We start from the raw sequence: 13,749 nt of genomic DNA, 5'->3' as shown, positions 1-13,749 counted from the left end.
AAGACGTTGGGTGCGGTTTTTTAAGTTATTTTTATTATTTATGAATAATTTGGCATATATTTCGTAATATATATATTAATATATTGTTATTATAAATGGTAGTTATATAAAATTGTTATTTAAATCCTTTTATTCTAAAAATTTTGTTATATGTTCCTCGTAATTATACGTCTATACCTACTATGTATGGATGAACGCCACACTAGCGAATTGTAGACACCCTTTGATTTTCAACGTTTTTGGATAATATTGTATATGTTTCGTAATATATAACGTAATATACTATTGTTATATTCCATTTTAGTATTAAGATAATACATAAATCCTTTTTATTTGCCTCATTTAGTTATCTATCTCTTCATTTTACGTCTACCTACGGAAGAACGACTCATAAGACGAATGACGTTCCGGCAGGTGATTGGCTGACACCGCCACGAACGTTGGATGCGTTTTTAAAAATTATTTTTGACGTTTTTTGATAATATTGTAATTATTTCGTAATTTATACAGTAATATATTATTATTATATATTTATCTATATAAAATAAATATTAAAACACTTCATATTGCCTAATTTTGTTATTTATCTCTCTTAACTATATGTCTAGACCTACTTCGTATAGATGAACGCCTCAAGAGCAATAAGACATTTGTTTATTTTTTTAACGTTTTGCGGATATCATAAGTATTTCGTAACATATTCAGTTAAATATATTGTTCTTATAACTATATATAATATATAGTAAATATATAAATATATAGATCCTTTAATTTGCGTTATTTTGTCATTTACGTCTTTTTATTGTCTCAGTATACTCCATGATACGTTGTGGTACGAAGAATTTTTTTATTGAACTCAAGGACGCCCACATTTAAAAAAATATGTTATATATGATGTATAATACATTTCCCTTTGTAATGTAATATGAATTACACCTAGAATTTATTGTGAATACATTTTTATCTTGATATTAATTACTGATAATCAATATGCAGTCATTTTTTAGGCTTTAAATTAACCTGAGATTTATTATCTTTAATATTTCTGAGCAAATCAAAATATATTTTAATGGCTATAAATTCATATTTGATCCTTGATCATAAAGCATGGCCTTGGAATTTGGATATACTTCGAAAATGTTGAATATTTATAATTAAAAGGTAATATATTGACATATTTTCAAATATATTTACCTCCATAGTAATATTGTATCGGCAGACTGCAAATTACACATAGACCTATTTAAAACATTAAATTTTATCGCTAATTACAGTAGAAACTTGACGCTCATTAAGAATCATTCACGTATAATAATTACGCTCCTGCATGCGTAATATTACAAATAACGGAAGAAATAACACTTGTAAACAAACAAATAACGTAAAACGGATATAAAATAAATCAGTAAAAATTATGGATCGCTTTCCGTAAGGGGAAAAATGTATGACTCATGGGAATTATCCACAAATAAAATGAATATTCCCTCGATTGCCGTATTTTTTTCCGGGATTCCTAATCAACAAATCATTTTAATTGCATCAGAGTTAAATATAGTTTATTAGATATGTTTATGGGGTTTTTATGTGAAGTTCTGGAAATATTACCATATTTGTACAAAGATTTTAGTGGTAATTTTAAAATCATCGTAACCTTGCGGTCTCTATATTTGCGTTCGCTGACTGATGACAGAGGATTATAACGATTTTAAATGTCTTTTTTAATTATCTAATTAAAGTTAATTTGATATTATATAATTATTAAGTATTTAATATTAATATTTTACATAATATCTTTGAAAGTAGTTTGGTTTTAACAAGATTTCAATTATTTTTGCCCAGCACTCTCTATGTTTTTTGCTCTCCGACGATTCGCAAAGTCTCCAAACGACTTTAAGTATCGGTTTTATTTCAAGTTAAAGAGTTTTTTATGCAATTAAATAAATAAAAACGAATTAAAATAAATTTTAAGTTTGTTTAATATTAATTTTAATTCGTTTTTGGGGAAATTTGATCGAATTTCGAGGCGAAACCTGCATGACTCACATTGTTGGAATTTGTTATTGTAAATATGAGGGTACGACCTTGTGAGGAAGAAGAACAAGAAGAGGCCTCGCGATGAACTCCTTCAGATAAAACCCGACGGAGTAACCGACGGAGGCCTGATCCTAATATGGCTCTGGTGACCGTCCAAAGGTCCCCTAGTGTCAGCAGCTCCCCGCCGTCGTCGGTGAGTGCCCTTCCTCCTCCTGCCGTTTCCCCTCCCGCCGGAGGAGGAGCAGAAGGAGGAGGTTCTCTTTCTCTCCGTCTCCGTATCTCCTTCAGGAGCGGGCTGCCGCAGGGAGGTACCTCAGGGCTCCTCCGTTTTGGTCCTGTTTATTGATTTAGTTTTGTGTTTATACATAGATTATTATGAGGTGGTTTGGAAATACGGTGAAACTTGGAGATCCTCAGGCTAGGATGGGCAAGGGAGGGGCGTGGGGATACTGAAGGAGGCTCAGAGGAAAGGAAGGTCGTTCAGTCACAGTAGGGAGTCGTGGATAGGCTTCCCATTGCAATGGGCTAGCCTAGGCCAGTCAGTGTGTCTGATGTTAAGTGTTACTTTGGGGGGTCGAGCAGGGGCAAAGCCCCCTCTGCCAAGGTTAGGTCAGGGCGCCCTAAGTCAGGTTAGGAAGGTAAGAACTAGTCAGGTCAGGGCATGATGCCCTTGGAAAGGTTTGGGTAAGGTTGTTTAGTCATGCTGATCTGTTTCCAGTAGGCCTGTTCATTGTTCCTTAGGGGGATCCAGGAGGGGCAAAGCCCCCCTGGCCAGGTGAGGTCTGGGCACCCCAAGTCAGGTCATGATGGCAAGGTCAGGTCAGGGCACGATGCCCTAGGGAAGATTAGGGTAAGGTTGTGTTGCCCAGTTGATTGGTTTTTGATATTCAGAGTTACTTGGGGGCGTCGGGGTGGGGGGCTTTGTCCCCCCCAAGCCAGGTCAGGGCACCTTAAGTCAGGTTAGGAAGGTCTGGTCAGGTCAGGGCATGACCAAGACCACAGAGAGAGAGAGAGAGAGAGAGAGAGAGTAGGCCAGTTTGATGGATCAGTGACATAGAGCAATTGGCTGCATTGCGTTTCTCGCACAAATTTATCTTGCTTTTTCTTTCATTTTTCACATTTATTCTCGTCTGCACTGATTTGCATACGCCAAATGGCATTAACTCGAAACACGGGTTATGAGCACTGTATTTTCCTTTTTTTTTTTTTTTTTTTTTTTTTTTTTTTTTTTTTTTTTGGAAAAAAGTTGATAACAAGTGCCATACAAATATATGATTATAGGAAAAGCTGCCTTTGAGTTATCAACGCCATTTGTATGTTGAGTTGTTCGTAAGTCGGTCTTCATGCCAATTTAAGGTCGATACATTACGTTTTTTCATCCTAAAACACAATACAGTACAGTGCACTGTACATACAGTACTGTATTTTATAGAGCACCGTGCTTGATTAATTGTAACCAAGCAGAACAGAGGCGCAGAGCAAAATTTGAACTTACGGGTTTGTTTGCATCTCTGAATGGACGCAAGCAGTGGTGTCTGTACGTGAAACTCCTGTATCTCTGAATGGACGCAAGCAGTGGTGTCTGTACGTGAAACTCCTGTATCTCTGAATGGACGCAAGCAGTGGTGTCTGTACGTGAAACTCCTGTATCTCTGAATGGACGCAAGCAGTGGTGTCTGTATCTCTGAATGGAGTGGTGCAATGCGAAAGCAGAGTGGTGTCTTGTCGTGAAACTCCTGCATCTCTGAATGGATCTCGCAAGCAGAGTGGTGTCTGTCTGAATGGACGCAAACTCCTGCATCTCTGAATGGGCGTGAAACTCCTGTATCTCTGAATGGATGCAAGCAGTGGTGTCTGTACATGAAACTCCTGTATCTCTGAATGGAACTCCTGCATCTCTGAAGTGGACGCAAGCAGAATGGTGTCTGTCTGTACATGAAACTCCTGCATCTCTGAATGGATGCAAGCAGTGGTGTCTGCACATGAAACTCCTGACGCAAGCAGTGGTGTCTGTACATGAAACTCCTGCATCTCTGAATGGACGCGCAAGCAGTGGTGTCTGTGAAACTCCTGTATCTCTGAAACTCCTGCATCTCTGAATGGACGTATCTCTGAAGCACTTAAGCAGTGGTGTCTGTACGTGAAACTCCTGCATCTCTGAATGGAAACTCCTGTATCTCGCAAGCAGTGGTGTGTCTGAAACTCCTGTATCTCTGAATGGCCGCAAGCAGTGGTGTCTGTACGTGAAACTCCTGTATCTCTGAATGTAAGCAGTGGTGACGTGAAACTCCTGGTCTCTGCAGTGGTGTCTGTGAAACTCCTGCATCTCTGAATGGACGCAAGCAGTGGTGTCTGTACGTGAAACTCCTGCATCTCTGAATGGACGCGAAAACTCCTGCAGCCAAGCAGTGGTGGTGTGTATCTCTCTGAATGGACGCAAGAAACTCCTGCATCTCTGAATGGACGCAAGCAGTGGTGTCTGTACTGTATCTCTGAATGGAAAGCTCCTGCATCTCTGAATGGAGCAAGCAGAGTGGTGTCTGTACGTGAAACTCCTGCATCTCTGAATGGACGCAAGCAGTGGGTGTCTGTATCTCTGAATGGATGCAAGAAACTCCTGTATCTCTGAATGGACGCAAGCAGAGTGGTGTCATCTCTGTATCTCTGAATGGACGCAAGCAGTGGTGTCTGAAACTCCTGTATCTCTGAATGGACGAAACTCCTGCATCTCTGAATGGATGCAAGCAGTGGTGTCTGTCACGTGAAACTCCTGCATCTCTGAATGGACAAGCAGCAGTGGTGTCTGCGCGCAGTGGTGTCTGTGAAACTCCTGCATCTCTGAATGGACGCAAGCAGAGTGGTGTCTGAATGGACGCAAGCAGTGGTGTCTGTACGCGAAACTCCTGCATCTCTGAATGGACGCAAGCAGTGGTGTCTGTACGCGAAACTCCTGCATCTCTGAATGGACGCAAGCAGAGTGGTGTCTGTACGTGAAACTCCTGCATCTCTGAATGGACGCAAGCAGTGGTGTCTGTACGTGAAACTCCTGCATCTCTGAATGGACGCAAGCAGTGGTGTCTGTACGCGAAACTCCTGCATCTCTGAATGGACGCAAGCAGAGTGGTGTCTGAAACTCCTGCACTCTGAATGGACGCAAGACGTGAAACTCCTGTATCTCTGAATGGACGCAAGCAGAGTGGTGTCTGAATCAAGCAGTGGTGTCTGCGTGAAACTCCTGTATCTCTGAATGGACGCAAGCAGAGTGGTGTCTGTACGTGAAACTCCTGCATCTCTGAATGAAACTCCTGACAAGCAGAGTGGTGTCTGTAAGCAGAGTGGTGTCTGTGCGTGAAACTCCTGCATCTCTGAATGGGAAACTCCTGTATCTCTGAAGCAGAGTGGTGTCTGTAATACGTGAAACTCCTGCATCTCTGAATGGGAAGCAAGCAGAGTGGTGTCTGAATGGGCGCAAGCAGAGTGGTCTTCACGTGAAACTCCTGCATCTCTGAATGGACGAAAGCAGAGTGGTGTCTGTACGTGAAACTCCTGCATCTCTGAATGGGCAGCAAGCAGAGTGGTGTCTGTGAACAGAGCGGTGTGAAACTCCTGCATCTCTGAATGGACGCTGAAGCAGAGTGGTGTCTGTCATGAAACTCCTGTGAAACTCCTGCATCTCTGAATGGACGCAAGCAGAGTGGTGTCTGTACGTGAAAACTCCTGCATCTCTGAATGGACGCAAGCAGAGTGGTGTCTGCACGTGAAACTCCTGCATCTCTGAATGGACGCTGAAGCAGAGTGGTGTCTGTACGTGAAACTCCTGCATCTCTGAATGGACGCAAGCAGAGTGGTGTCTGTACGCGAAACTCCTGCATCTCTGAATGGACGCAAGCAGAGTGGTGTCTGTACGTGAAACTCCTGCATCTCTGAATGGACGCAAGCAGAGTGGTGTCTGTACGTGAAACTCCTGCATCTCTGAATGGACCTGTATCTCTGAAGCAGAGTGGTGTCTGTAGCAGTGGTGTCTGTACGTGAAACTCCTGCATCTCTGAATGGGAAACTCCTGTATCTCTGAAAGCAGAGTGGTGTCTCTGAATGACGCAAGCAGTGGTGTCTGTGAAACTCCTGCATCTCTGAAACTCCTGTATCTCTGAATGGACGCAAGCAGTGTCTGGTGAAACTCTGTATCTCTGGTACGTGAAACTCCTGCATCTCTGAATGGACGCAAGCAGAGTGGTGTCTGCACGCATGAAACTCTGTATCTCTGAATGAAACTCCTGCATCTCTGAATGGACGCAAGCAGAGTGGTGTCTGTACGTGAAACTCCTGCATCTCTGAATGGACGCAAGCAGAGTGGTGTCTGTACGTGAAACTCCTGCATCTCTGAATGGACGCAAGCAGAGTGGTGTCTGTACGTGAAACTCCTGCATCTCTGAATGGACGCAAGCAGAGTGGTGTCTGTACATGAAACTCCTGTATCTCTGAATGGGCAAGCAGAGTGGTGTCTGTGCATCTCTGAATGGACGCAAAGCATCTCTGAAGCAAGCAGTGGTGTCTGCACGTGTCTGAATGGACGCAAGCAGAGTGGTGTCTGTGAAACTCCTGCATCTCTGAATGGGCAAGCAGAGTGGTGTCCTGCGGAAAGCAGCAAGCAGAGGGTGTCTGTACGTGAAACTCCTGTATCTCTGAATGGACGCAAGCAGAGTGGTGTCTGTCACGTGAAACTCCTGTATCTCTGAGTGGACGCAAGCAGTGGTGGTGTCTGTCTGAATGGGACTTAAGCAGAGTGGTGTCTAAATTGAAACTCCTGTATCTCTGAGTGGACGCAAGCAGAGTGGTGTCTGTACGTGAAACTCCTCCTGTCCGTAACTGGTGCTCTCGGAATCAAATCTTCTCCGCCGCACATAACATTTTAATGGGGGGGAAGGAAGTGTTGCGTTAAGGCAGGCATCATCCTAACATCCTTTTCGCATTCAAACGCTCGATGTATGGTACCACAACCTGAAGTAAGAAGAGAAATACTTCACTCATCTCACGCTGTCCCTTTCCGGCATGAACGTTGGCCAGTTGCTGACCAGCATCGCTGAGCCTGAAAAGCACCTTATAAGGAGAATAGAAATCGTCCTGTATAAGATAAATTCGCACAGTGCAGCCATCCTTTTCAATAGGACCTGCCTGAAAGAGGGTCTGTGCCCCTCATATTATTATTATTATTATTATTATTATTATTATTATTATTATTATTATTATTATTATTATTATTATTATTATTATTAATCAGCAGTTGAAGAATCCTATTCATATGGAACAAGCCCACCAAAGGGGCCATTGACTTGAAATTCTAACTTCACAGAATGTTAAGAGGAGGCAAATCGAAGTACCACTTATTAGAAAAGAAAAAATAAATCGATAAATAGATAAAAATGCATTGAAATGCAAGGAGAACAGTATCAGGGCAGCAATGCACGGCATTTTTGCTCCGACTTCCGAAGTTCCAATTGTACAACAGCCTCTCAGCGAGGCACGTTCAGGGAAGCTGGTTGCTGCCGGCGCTCGGAACAAAATTTGAACTTGCAGGTGGCGAAGGGGTGCGCTCTGAGCACAGTTTTCATTTGCGACCGCTGGATGTTTGTAAGTTGAATGCACTCAAGCAGGGTGGTGTCTGTACATAAAACTCCTGTCCGTAACTGGGTGCTTGCGGAATCAAACCTTCTCAGCCTCACGTAACATTTTAGTGGCGGAAAAGGAAGTGTGGCGTTACGGCAGACATCATCCTAAGCTCCTTTTCACATTTAAACGCTTGATGTACGGAAATATTATTATTTTATTATTATTATTATTATCATTATTATTATTATTAATATTATTATTATTCAGAAGATGAATCCTTTTCACATGGAACAAGAAGCCCACCAAAGGGGCTGTTGACTTGAAAGTCAAGCTTCCCAAGAATATTATGGTGTTCAGTATGAGGAAAGAGTAAGAGGGCGTTTAAAGAGAAATACAGAAAGTAGAGATCTCACTTATTAAAAAAGAGAAAATAAATTAATTAATAGATAGAAATGCATGAAAATGCAAAAAGATTATTGTACTGACCAAACCTTGGCCCTAGAGTACCTGGTGACAGTTTTTACGATTGTTTCGAAGTTGAAACCGTCTTCTGTGAAGTTTTTGCAAAGCAAGGCAGTCCCCCTTTTCGGAGCCGTGTCTTTCGAGAGCGACAGGATTCGCTGAGCAGCAGAAGCGCCAGTGGCGCTTATGGCTCCGTAACTTCGTGCAGCATCAAGTTACAGCGCTGTAAAACGCCGTTAGTTAATACATAATTAATATATATCGGAAAATTTGAGTCGTTTTGTTCTCATCGCTCGGGAGCTTATAACTTTGGGGCAGAACATTTATATAATAACAAAGAAGGAGGTATCGCCAGTTCGAAGAACAATCAGATTTATTCATAGAAAGTTCTGCGACAGAATTCATTGAATTTCTCTCTCTCTCTCTCTCTCTCTCTCTCTGGTTCTCTTGTAACCAGTGTCTCTCTCTCTCTTTCTTGGTGGCCCTGGCATGGCGCCCTAGGATCTATTTCCGATATTCAGCGTTACTTGGTGGAGGGGAAGTCAATGGGGGGGGGCGAAGCCCCGTATTGCAGGTCAGGTCACAAAGGCCCCTCAATCAGGTCGGGTCACAGCACCCTAACATTAGGAAGGTAAGATGTGGTTAGGTAAGGGCATGGTTCTCCCCACAGATCCAAACCATCTCGGACGATTTCGTGGCTTAATTCATAATATTCGCCTCTAATTCGTCTTCACTCTTCCAGGAATACGGAAGTTCGTGTCATTCGTCCGAGGAGGAGGACCACAGAATCAGTAGGTGAGTTCATCCTCCCCCTGGCCGCTACTGGGATCGAACTCCGGATGCCTGTTGCCTGGTTGCCAGCACGGGTTCGATCCCGTGGCGAGCCGGAAGTTCCATTCCTGTCCAAGGTATCATTGACCTCATTGAGACCAAATTGTAAATGCAAAAGGTTTAGGAAATACATATAAAAATTAATTTTTTAAAAATTATTTTGATTTTATGAAAATCATTGCTATTTGAAAAATTATAATTATGAAATTATTTTATTCGGTTTTTTATATAATATTGTATTAATTATTCTCTCTCTCTCGCTCTCTCTCTCTTTCCAGCCTGAGTGAATACTACTTCGCCGTGAAAGGTGAGTTTACAAATTCGTGAATTGTAGTTCGTTCGTACAAATGACGGGTCTCTTATTGGGGTTTGTTTAATGGACGTTGGTATTTTCCCTTGGAGGTAAAAATAACGCAATGGTATTTGCACCAGGAGATCTGAACCACGTCTCGACTCGTGGTCGTTCGTAAATTCAGTACGTCTGGGCTGTTTACACATATTAGAGTCGTTAATGAAACTCATTAAAAAGATCTTATTTTATTATAATAGCGTCGATAACCAAGGATCAGGCGCATGTCGGCGCCGAAAATCCAGTCATCCTCGTTGCTAGACAAGCGGCGTAAAACCGGATCCCCAATAACCGTGGAATGCCTGTATTCCATTTACAATAAAAGAGACGTACCCACGTCTCTTATTCACTTTTATCGCGTGTTTGGCTGAATCCTTGCTGATTTCTTGGACAGGCAGTGCTTTTCTGATGATCTTGTGCCAAATACTGATGAAAGGGGGTCACTGGAATTATTTGGTGACGAAGGGGGCTCCGGAATCCTAGCTGCAAACTCTGCTGCTAATTGTGTTACAGATTTACTTGAAACCTTTTGATAGGGGGAAACATACTTCAGATTTTTCGTTCTTTTCCCAGGAACTAACCATGAGTTTCTGCGTTTCTAATCGTTCAGACGGATGTCAAGCGCCGAAGGGCGTCTTGAGAATTCTTACATTTCTCTGCGGACGTTAAAAGCTCGCTCTGGCTCCGAGGTTTTGGTGTGGGACAGCAGAGTTACATTTTTGCCAGCGGGAGTTTGATGCAAGTCTTTTGATGTCTTCATTCCGGCAGCGAACCAAAGCCACAGTGTGACGACAAGGCAGTCGATATTGGGAATGGAAAGTACACGTACCAGCGCAGTCTGATTCCTCTTTAGTTACTGTACATTTGCTGAGGAATTGATGACTTTTTTCTCAACTGTCGGGTGCAAATAACGAGAGACCATTCCCTTCGGTAACTTCTATCTCAACTGTCGGGTGCAAATGACGCCATGTTATTTTACCTCCAGGTGCAAATACCACACTGTTATTTTTATCTCCAGGTGCAAATGCCCACTTTGTTGTTTATTTGTAAGAAAATTGTACAAAATTGGTACAGTGATTTGTAATAACCAAATTTAAAGGGATTGGCCATACTGTATATCTATTTTTGGGCGAAAGTCGTTCATCCTCGGAATAGTCATTTTAATGATTTTTAGGATCTTATTTGTAATTTTTTCATTGAAAATTGAATTTGAATTTTGTCATTTTAAAAATTCCTGATTCGTGAGAATTTTCGTGACTGAAAATTCCTCTAGAAAACAAGAAAAAATTTAACAACGCAAAAATTTCAACCCTTTTGTGGTGCATCGACTGTTCCTCTTCGGGCCAGTTTTCTGACCTTCGGGAGGTTTCTTCGGGTACTGGGGATCGTAGTTATGACCGCAGTCGTGCCCACAGTTGTTTCATAGTGCAGATGCGTTGAGGTTTTCCTCCTGTTACACCTTTCAAACTGCATGACCTCATAGGTCCCAGCGCTTGGCCTTTTGGCCAAAACGCTACATTCCACTTCAGTCCCTGTCTGCTACCCTCAGGCCATCTGGTGGGCACTCAGGGCAGCTGTAGGGGTCTTATTCACCTTCAGGAGCTCCAGGCCCTCTTTTGAGGCATTCTCAGCCCCTGATTTTAGCCCAGCGTTTGACATCATTGCCAGAGAGGTTGGACAGTTGCCTGTCCCCGTCAGGATTTGATCCCAGTCGCACAGGTTCTGGGGCCTTCCAAGTTTTCCTTCGTCAGGTAACCAGTATTCTCAGCATTGTCGCCTCCTGAGTCCCCCATTCAGAAGCACGCCTTCAAGGGCAAGGCTGCAATTACTTCAGGAGGCCCCCAGGTTCCCGAGTTGGACTCTTACGATTGTGACGCCAGTTTTAGTTGCCATAAATCAATCGGTCATGGACTCTAGGTCACCAGGGCAGCCAGGTTAGAGCCAAGGGCCGGACCCTGTCATCTCCTGAAGTAGCCAGTTCGGTGATTATTAAGTCCATCTCACCCTCTCTTCAGATCTTTACCAGAAGGCGAAGCAATTGACGTACTGTCTCTCTCTCGCTCCTCGACCCCAAGAAGAGGAGGGCTGTTTCCTGTAGGAGGACATCATTTGGGTAATAGCCTCATAGGGTGTTTTGGGGAGTGTGGGCAAGGCTTTGTAGCCTACGCCTTTGGAGAGGCAATCCGCTCTTTCAGTAATTAAATAGCATAACGGCAGGGAGGACTTGATTCCTTCGAACGCCTTTGGTTCCCGCGGCTCGGAAAGCCTCATCTGCTGTGATAGGATTCTTCAGCAGAGAAGTCAGAAACCAGGTCTTTGCTACGGCATCCTCAGACAATTAGTGGTCAGCAACCCCCTCGTCTCTTTGCCCAAGGCCCTGAGAATTCGTTCAGGGCCTAAGGCTCGAAGCAGCCCTTTTGGGGGTCCGAGAAAGATGCTAAGTGAAAGAAATGTACCCATTTCGAGTCTCGAGCTCTTCCTCGTCCTTCAGAAAACCCCGGGAGACCTGGCGTCCATAAATGTCAGGACCGCTGTGGCTTTCAACCTGAAGAAGTTGGTTGAGGAAGGGCACGGCAATCTTACACCCTTCCTTTGTACCCCTATCGAAAGCCGCTTAGGGATTCGCTGACTTTTGGGAGTACGGAGGACACCTGGGTTTAGGTTAGGCAAAGGGCCTTTTGTCCTGTTGCCGTCGTTGCTCAGTTAAGATTTTTATGTTTATGATTTCGATTTTTTAAATGTGTGTAATAGTAAAAATTTCAGATTGAGTCGTAACTAAATTTTAAATTGAGTCATAACCAAATTTCAAATTGAGTCGCAGCCAAATTTCAAATCGAGTGGTAGCCAAAATTTCAGATTGAGTCATAACCAAATTCCAAATTGAGTTGTAACCAGATTCCAAATTGAGTCATAACCAAATTTCAAATTGAGTCATAGCCAAATTTCAAGTTGAATCGCAACCAAATTCCAAATTGAGTCACAACCAAATTCCAAAATTTTCCAAATTGAGTCACAACCAAATTCCAAAATTCCAAATTGAGTCACAACCAAATTCCAAATTGAGTCTCAGCCAAATTTCAAATTGAGTCACGACCAAATTCCAAATTGATTCGCAACCAAATTTCAAATTGAGCCATTAATCCCCCATACAGGTTTCGCCGTCCTACTGCCGAAAAATGAGTGCCAGCTGGGCAGGGGGCGAAGGACAGCGACTGCGCCCCCTGACATACAGATGCATCTGCAGGGAATGCTACACCTGCTCTGCCAAGGAGACACCATGCACATGGTAGGTCGGATTTTACAGGTCGAAAAAACTTACGGGTCGTAAATTGACACAGGTCACGTAACGTTCATATGTTCATACATATGTTGATCTTTGTTGATTACAGGTCGTATGGCCTGCATAATTAATTCTGTACTTAATTACAGGTCGTATGACCTGTATATGGCATTTAATTACAGGTCGTACAACCCGAGTAATCAATTTGGTACTTAATTACAGGTCATACGACCCAAGTTCTTGATTCAGTGTTTAATTACAGGTCATATGACCCGAGTATTCAATTTGGTACTCAATTACAGGTCGTAAATTGATACAGGTCACGTCAGTTCATATATTCATATGTATATCATGTGGATTACAGGTTGTACAGCCTGAATAATGAATTCTGTACTTAATTACAGGTTGTATGACCTGTACATGGCATTTAATTACAGGTCGTATGACCCGAATAATCAATTTGGTATTTATTTACAGGTTGTATGACCTGAGTAATTAATTCTGTATGCAATTACAGGTCGTATGACCCGAATAGTCAATTTGGTACTTAATTACAGGTCGTATGACCCGAGTTCTTAATTCAGTGTTTAATTACAGGTCATACGACCTGAGTTCTTCATTCAGTGTTTAATTACAGGTCGTATGACCTGAGTTATCAATTTGGTACGTAACTACAGGTCGTACAACCCAAGTTCTTGATTCAGTGTTTAATTACAGGTCATATGACCCAAGTTCTTGATTCAGTCTTTAATTACAGGTTGTAAGACCCGAGTTCTTAGAGCCGTTTCTAAATTGCAGGTCATATGATTTGACTTCTGAATTGAAAATCTTAATTACAGGTCGTATGACCTGAGTAATCAATTTGTTACTTAATTACAGGTCATATGACCTGAGGTCTTAAAGCCATTTCTTAATTGCAGGTCATATGACCTGACTTCTGAATTGATTCTCTTAATGGCAAGTCATATGACCTGAGCTCTTAATTAGGTATTTCAATTACAGGTCGTATGACCCAAGTCCTTAATCCCATCCCCTTATTGCAGGCTGCATGACCTGATTGGCCTAATGAAACCTCTTTATTGCAAACTTTATGACCCGAGGTCTTAATTACAAGTCGTACAACCCAAGTTCTTAATGGAATATATCTATTACAGGTCATATGACCTGAGTTCTTAATTACAGGTCG

The 13,749-nt window shown here is 42.4% G+C and overlaps 1 protein-coding gene across 1 annotated transcript in view; it reads left to right on the top strand.

The window, feature by feature from the left end:
- Window positions 1-2,046: 2,046 nt before the first annotated feature.
- Window positions 2,047-13,749, top strand: part of ssh (Protein phosphatase Slingshot) — a 53,045-nt gene continuing 41,342 nt past the window's right edge. Inside the window, exons 1-4 of the mRNA XM_067102975.1 lie at window positions 2,047-2,227; window positions 8,846-8,898; window positions 9,213-9,241; window positions 12,436-12,569. Coding sequence (XP_066959076.1) covers window positions 2,171-2,227; window positions 8,846-8,898; window positions 9,213-9,241; window positions 12,436-12,569 — 273 coding nt within the window. The 5' untranslated portion in view covers window positions 2,047-2,170. The remainder of the gene's footprint in view (window positions 2,228-8,845; window positions 8,899-9,212; window positions 9,242-12,435; window positions 12,570-13,749) is intronic.

The sequence above is a fragment of the Macrobrachium rosenbergii genome, unplaced genomic scaffold (genome assembly GCF_040412425.1).
Source record: "Macrobrachium rosenbergii isolate ZJJX-2024 unplaced genomic scaffold, ASM4041242v1 171, whole genome shotgun sequence".
NCBI lineage: Eukaryota > Metazoa > Arthropoda > Malacostraca > Decapoda > Palaemonidae > Macrobrachium > Macrobrachium rosenbergii.
The sequence above is the reverse complement of the archived record's forward strand: the minus strand, read 5'-3'. Positions and strand labels throughout refer to the sequence as shown.